Source organism: Lampris incognitus, chromosome 20 (assembly GCF_029633865.1).
Source record: "Lampris incognitus isolate fLamInc1 chromosome 20, fLamInc1.hap2, whole genome shotgun sequence".
In the NCBI taxonomy this organism is placed as follows: domain Eukaryota; kingdom Metazoa; phylum Chordata; class Actinopteri; order Lampriformes; family Lampridae; genus Lampris; species Lampris incognitus.
Genome location: NC_079230.1, coordinates 4,255,084 through 4,262,583, shown reverse-complemented (window position 1 = coordinate 4,262,583; position 7,500 = coordinate 4,255,084). Strand labels below are relative to the sequence as shown.

Sequence of the window (7,500 nt, the reverse complement as noted above, 5' to 3'; positions counted from 1 at the left end):
TGTGTCTTTGTGTATGTCCCTCTGTCTGTCTGCCTGTCTATCTGTCTGTCTGTCTGTCTGCCTGTCTATCTGTCTGTCTGTGTGTCTGTGTGTATGTCCCTCTGTCTGTCTGTCTGCCTGCCTGTCTATCTGTCTGTTTGTGTGTCTGTCTGTCTGTCTGTCCCTCTATCTGCCTGCCTGTCTATCTGTCTGTCAGTCTGTCTGTCGTCCCTCTGTCTGTCTGTCCCTCTATCTGCCTGCCTGTCTATCTGTCTGTCTGTCGTCCCTCTGTCTGTCTGTCCCTCTATCTGCCTGCCTTTCTATCTGTCTGTCTGTCTGTCTGTCATCCCTCTGTCTGTCTGTCAGTCTGTCTGTCGTCCCTCTGTCTGTCTGTCCTTCTGTCTGTCCTTCTGTCTGTCTGCCTGCCTGCCTGTCTATCTGTCTGTCTGTCTGTCTGTCGTCCCTCTGTCTGTCTGTCAGTCTGTCTGTCTGTCCCTCTGTCTGCCTGCCTGTCTATCTGTCTGTCTGTCTGTCATCCCTCTGTCTGTCGTCCCTCTGTCTGTCTGTCCTTCTGTCTGCCTGCCTGCCTGTCTATCTATCTGTCTGTCTGTCGTCCCTCTGTCTGTCTGTCAGTCTGTCTGTCTGTCCTTCTGTCTGCCTGCCTGTCTATCTGTCTGTCTGTCTGTTGTCCCTCTGTCTGCCTGCCTGTCTATCTGTCTGTCTGTCTGTCATCCCTCTGTCTGTCTGTCAGTCTGTCTGTCGTCCCTCTGTCTGTCTGTCCTTCTGTCTGCCTGCCTGTCTATCTATCTGTCTGTCTGTCGTCCCTCTGTCTGTCTGTCTGTCCTTCTGTCTGCCTGCCTGTCTATCTGTCTGTCTGTCTGTCGTCCCTCTGTCTGTCTGCATGTCTGTCTGTCTGGCTGCCTGTCTGTCTGCTTGCCTGTCTGTCACACAGACCTCTTCCTGTGTTTGCCTAGCTGCTTCCTCAGTCCTCCATGTTTAAAGCCGTGGTAGTGATCAGCTGGAGCCCCCACTGTTATTGCATCATACCACAGACCTGAATAGACAGACAGAGAGAGAGACAGAGACAGAGAAAGAGAGACGTTAATCCATACACTTTAATAGAGACAAACAGTTGGACACGCTGACAGATTATTCAACAGACAGACAGGGAAACTGATAGATAGATGGTGAGACAGCTGAACACAATGACACAAAAGTCAGACAGACAGACCCAAAGACAGACAGAGGGACACACAGACATGCAGGCAGACAGACAGGTGAACATAAAGACAGAGGGACAGACACACAGGCAGACAGACAGAGGGACAAACAGACAGACAGACAGGTGTGTGTTGTTTACCTGGACTCCCTGGGTGGGTGATCACCTCCATCCTCTGTGCGTGGAGGTTGGTTGGGACAAACAGCAGGTGTCTGTCTGACCGACTGAGACTCCCCTTAAAACATGGAGATGAGGCTGGAGGAGACGAAGAAAAGCAGAGGAGATAAGGAGAAGAAGAGAAGAAGAAGTCATGCAGCGTAGGGGATAAGAAGGAAAAAGAGATGAGGACAAAACTATATGAATGCTTAATTGGCCAATCAGATGTCAAGATAGGGGCGAAAAGCACTGTAACACACACACACACACACACACACACACACACACATGTACAGTCTCTCTGTGGGCCACTTGAGCAGCCCAATTCTTTTGTCTTGAGAAGCCATTATACAAAACCGAGAACGTAAGAGATGCGTGTTCGGCCCACTTTGATTATGCGCCAGCCCACATCCTCCTCCCCCTCAACACCCGCCACTACCACTGGGCCTCGCTGGGGCCCGGGCCCACCCACTTGGCACTCAGGCCCACCCAGTCAGAAGGCTTCCCTCTGTGCTGGATCACCCAGTGAAGAGCAGTCAGTGAATACTGTTTCGGTTATGTGACCATGCGACCAATAAAATAAAACACTTCTTGTTTCTTGCTTCGTGTTTCCATATGAAATTGATGAGTGCCTCCACTTCCGGTCGGGGAAGATGGCTGCGCGAATGCAAATGTGCAGCGGCCTCGCCCAGTGCTGGTGTCGGAAGATGACGGCGCGAATTCGTGTTTGCGACGGCCTCACCCAGGACCGTCCATGCAGTCTTTGTCCACGTCTGCATCTATGTTTTGTCTTCGTTTGATGGCTGGGAGAGCCGGCGCTGGATCAGAGCTATAGATGTCCATGGCTCTTTGTGTTCCAAAGTTTACCAACGCCCGTCGCTAACAGAGCCATAGATATGAGTGGCTCTTTTGTGTACCGATGTTTGGCCGCGCCCGTCGTTATCGTAGCTATTGATATGCGTGGCTCTCCTGTGCTCCGATGTCCAGCCGCGCCCGTCGCCATCGGAGCTGTTGATTTGCATTTGTTTAGCAGCGACGGTGGTTGAGGGTGTTAGTTTCGACTTCATCATTCAGTGGTAATGAGAGTGGTTGGAGCCGTTAGTGAGCGACTGTTGTTCTTGGAGGCTAGGCTTCTTGAGTCTCCTGGGTAGAGATGAAAGGACGGCGTTGTAAGTGGGAGATAGGTGGTGTTGCAGACCTCCTCCTCTGTTGAGGGATGGTTTTTCCAGTTTCACATAGATGGCTTCCTTCACCCCTCTTTCAAACCATCTATCTTCCCTGTCCAAAATGTGTACGTTGCTGTCCTGGAAGGAGTGTGTCTTCTCCTTTAGGTGTAGATAGACTGCTGAGTCTTGTCCTGAGGAGTTTGGCCTTCTGTGTTGGGCCATCTGTTTGTGTAGTGGTTGTTTGGTTTCTCCTGTGTATAGGTCAGTGCAGTCCTCATTGCATTGTACAGCATACACCAGACTGCTTTTCCGGGTGTGTGGTACCCGGTCTTTGGGATGAACCAGTCTTTGTTGGAGTGTGTTGCTGGGTTTGAAGTATAGCGGGATGCGGTGTTTGTTGAAAATTCTCCTGCGTTTCTCAGAGACCCCAGAAAATTCATATCTGTACAACGAGTCACTGACAGTCCCAGTTATTACAGCTTTTGAGACTATCTCTCTTGATACTTTGACGAAGTTCATGTCAGCTTCTAAACCAACTGCTTACCTGCTTGACTCCTTACCAGCAAAACTTTTTAAAGACCTCGGGCCTTTTCTGGGACCTACAATGCTAGACGTTAATTTATCACTTACTACTGGCATTGTTCCCAGCAGTTTTAACACAGCTGTGGTTAAACCTCTACTTAAAAAACTGCACCTCAATCCAGGGTCTCTTAATAACTATCGACCAGTCTCTAATCTTCCATTCTTCTCTAAAGTACTACAGAGAGTTGTGTATCAACAACGTTCAACCCATATAAAAGAAAACCATCTATATCAACCTTTTCAATCGGCTTTCAGGCCCTGTCACTCCAATGAAACTGCTCTGACCAGAGTGGTGAATGATCTTTTACTAGCTATGGACTCTGATTTCACTTCTGTGCTTCTACTACTGGGCCTCAGTGCTGTCTTTGACACCATTGATCACTGTATACTATTAGATAGATTAAATTGTAATTTTGGTGTCTCTGGCTTAGCTCGCTCTTGGCTTAAGTCTTACTTATCCAGAAGAATGCATGGTGTCTGCTATAGTAATATCATATCAAAAATTTCTGACGTTAAATATGGTGTGCCTCTGGGCTCAGTTCTTGGCCCTCTACTTTTCTCTCTTTACATTACACCTCTTGGCCAAATTATACACAGTTATGGAATAAATTTCCATTGCTATGCTGATGATACTCAGCTGTATGTGCCTATAAGGGCTGATGATCATACTCAAATGACTAACTTAGAGGCCTGCTTGGCTACTGTGAAAAACTGGATGTCACTTAACCTTCTGCTTTTAAATTCGGATAAAACTGAGATGCTGGTCATTGGCCCTGCTAGACACAGACACCAATTTGATCAAGTAATGATATCAATCGACAACTCTGCGGTTTCACAAAGTGTGGCAGCCAAAAATCTTGGTGTGACGTTTGAGCCCAGCCTTTCCTTTGATAAGCACAGTAAAGAAATCACCAAGACTGCCCTTTTTCACTTACATAACATAGCTAAAATGCTGTCTTTTCTCTCCATGGCTGACGCAGAGACTCTAATACATGCATTTGTTTCATCCAGACTTGATCACTGTAATGTTGTGTTTTCAGGTGTGCCACATTCTAGTACTAAAAGTCTTCAGATGGTTCAGAATGCTGCTGCTAGAATCCTAGCTAAATCTAGGAAATCTGACCATATTACACCAATTCTTGCCTCCCTTCCTTGGCTTCCTATCCATGTTAGATCAGAATACAAGGTGCTTCTGCTGACTTATAAAACCCTAAATGGGCTTGCCCCATCCTACCTGTCTGATCTCCTTAAACCTTACATGCCATCTCGAGCTCTTCGCTCTCAAAATACAGGGCTCCTGTGTGACCCAAAGTTAAAAAGAAGTCAGCTGGTGGCAGCAGGGCCTTTTCCTATCGGGCTCCGTTCTCATGGAATAACCTGCCTGCTGCCATCAGACAATCAGAGTCTGTTGAGTCTTTAAATCCAAACTTACAACTCATCTTTTTGTCTTAGCTTACAATTAGTTGCCTTTAAGTTGAGTGCTTCACAACCTGGACTGCATGGCGGGTCGGTTTTCTGTCTCAATGAATTTACCAACCACTGTTCTGCCCACGAGATTATGATTAATTGATGACTTAATTGATTATGACTAATGACTATTGCAAACTGTTCTCTTCTCTCACATGTCTTTTCTCCCTCTCTGAATGACGTCTTCTCCTTTCTCTTTTTCTGTGTGTGAATGGTGTCATGTGAGTCTCCCTTGTGTGCACGTGCAGTCGGTCCTCCTCCCAGGTCTCCATGGTGACGGTGGTCGCCACTTGGACGCTGCTTGCAATTCCCCTCATCACATCTTCTTTTTATAAATCCACATATATATATCAACATGGATACAGGAAAAAAGATTTTAATGCATAGTAGTACAGGCCTGTTTTGTGCATCTTGCACTCATCAGCTGCTAATTATATATATATATATATATATATTTATTTATTTATTTTTTACATGATGATGCTGGTCGCGTGGCTTGGGTCCTGGACTGTTCCGCTGGCGTCTGGACACTGCTTGGCATCCTGCGCATCATATTCTTCATAAATATTATACGTCCATTATAACTGTGTTATCCTCTTTCAGTGTTGTATTGTGTAAATTGCGTAAACGCAACATCTATTGCACGTTGTCTGTCTTGGGAGAGAGAGCTCCTCCTCTGGTGCTCTCCCTGAGGTTTCTTCCTATTTGTTCTCCCTGTTAAAGGGTTTTTTAGGGAGTTGTTCCTTATCCGATGAGACGGTCTAAGGACAGGATGTTGCGTTGCTGTTAAGCCCACCGAGGCAAACTTGTAATTTGTGATATTGTGCTATACAAATAAAATTGATTTGATTTGATTCAAGACACCGCAGGGAGTGAAGACGCGGCTGGGCCTTCTTGGAGAGCGCAGTGACGTGTGAGGACCAGGAGAGGTCCTCTGAGACGTGAACTCCCAGGAACCGAACACTGCTGACTCTCTCCACGTCCATACCACTGATGGTCAGAGGGGCATGGTGGGGGAACACTGAAGGATGAAGGGTGAACCTGAGCCCTTATTAAACAGAAAATAAACTCACTGGCTGTCGGCCACGTTTCATCCTGGAGACTCAAAGGACGATAACGACCAGTAAAAAAAAACCCACTAAGATTTCTCACTTAAAGCACAGCTAAACCAGTAACGAGGCCGTCCACATCTGTAAACCACAGACATGACAGGAGGGCCTTTTCCCTTCTCCGACTTTTTCAGTCTCACCTGTGTGTCGGTTGAGCTCAGAGAGCATGTCCTGGTAGCAGCCAATCAGCTGGTTGCAGTGGCTGACGACGTCACGCCTCAGCCCCTCCCAGTGAGGTGAGAGGTCACCAAGCTCCTTCACCTCCTTGACCCTGAGACGGCGAAAAAGAGAGAGAGGGAGACAGAGACAGACAGACAGAGGGATGACAGGGGGCATACAGGGTTACTGATTTTAGCACATTGACACACAAAAGAAACAAACCCCCCTTTGAGAGGCCGGGACCTGCCCACTCGTCATGTGCTCCCGATGTGACTGGATGATAAAAGCCTTATTTATTCAAAAGATGGTGGTAAGTGTGGCATTGCTCAAACCATTTGCTTCCAGAATCAACAGCAGCTGTACTATCTGTCAAGGCTGCCAAGCTTTAACGCAGACCAGAGAACGAGTAGAAGAACAGATGAATCGGGCGTTCGGGTGGCGCGGTGGTCTATTCCGTTGCTTACCAACATGGGGTCACCAGTTCGAATCCCCGTGTTACCTCCGGCTTGGTCGGGCGTCCCTACAGACACAATTGGCCGTGTCTGCGGGTGGGAGGCCGGATGTGGGTATGAGTCCTGGTCGCTGCACTAGCGCCTCCTCTGGTCGTTTGGGGCGCCTGTTCGGGGGGAGGGGGAACTGGTGGGAATAACATGATCCTCCCATGTGCTACGTCCCCCTGGTGAAACTCCTCACTGTCAGGTGAAAAGAAGCGTCTGGTGACTCCACATGTATGGGAGGAGACATGTGGTAGTCACTGTGATTGGCTGTTCAGCTTAGCGAATCAGTGCAGAACGTACAGGCTGGTTGGCCGTCGGCTGGAGTCTTTGCGGTGTCTTCTACTTTTTGGCCCAGACGGCAGGCGATGTGAGGCAACGCAACAGCCGGCCTTCGTCGCCGCTAGTCAGTTTGGTGTGTCTGGGCCCTGACATTCATGTCTACTTGATGGTGGGGAAAACCGGAGCACCGGGAGAAAACCCATCACAGACACAGGGAGAACTTGCAAACTCCACACAGTGGACAACCTGGGATGACCCCCAAGGTTGGACTACCCCAGGTGTTAACCCAGGACCTTCTTGCTGTGAGGCGACAGAGCTAACCACTGCGCCACCGTACCTCCTGAGGAGCTGGAGGTGTAACAGGCAGACTCAGAACTGAGCACAGCATTCCGGGACTAACGCTGTCTCCCTCTCTTTGTCTTTCTCTGTCTGTCTTTCTGTCTCTCACACAGTCCTACCTGTCTGTGTTTCTGTCTGTCACACAGTTCTACCTGTCTGTGTTTCTGTCTCTCACACAGTCCTACCTGTCTGTGTTAGTGTCTGTCTCTCACACAGTCCTATCTGTCTGTGTTTCTGTCTCTCACACAGTCCTACCTGGCTGTGTCTCTCTCTCTCACACAGTCATACCTGTCTGTGTCTCTGTCTCTCACACAGTCCTACCTGGCTGTGTCTCTCTCTCTCACACAGTCCTACCTGTCTGTGTTTCTCTCTCTCTCACACAGTCCTACCTGTCTGTGTCTCTGTCTCTCACACAGTCCTACCTGTCTGTGTTTCTGTCTCTCACACAGTCCTACCGGTCTGTGTCTCTGTCTCTCACACAGTCCTACCTGTCTGTGTTTCTCTCTCTCACACAGTCCTACCTGTCTGTGTTAGTGTCTCTGTCTCAC

At 48.4% G+C, this 7,500-nt stretch overlaps 1 protein-coding gene across 1 annotated transcript in view; it reads right to left on the bottom strand.

The window, feature by feature from the left end:
* The window catches only part of LOC130130942 (type II inositol 3,4-bisphosphate 4-phosphatase-like), a 52,213-nt gene that overhangs the window by 13,353 nt on the left and 31,360 nt on the right, over positions 1-7,500 (bottom strand). The window contains exons 7-9 of the mRNA XM_056300807.1: positions 5,819-5,949; positions 1,340-1,453; positions 934-1,033 (exon numbers count right to left, since the gene is read on the bottom strand). Of these exons, the coding sequence (XP_056156782.1) occupies positions 934-1,033; positions 1,340-1,453; positions 5,819-5,949 (345 nt within the window). The remainder of the gene's footprint in view (positions 1-933; positions 1,034-1,339; positions 1,454-5,818; positions 5,950-7,500) is intronic.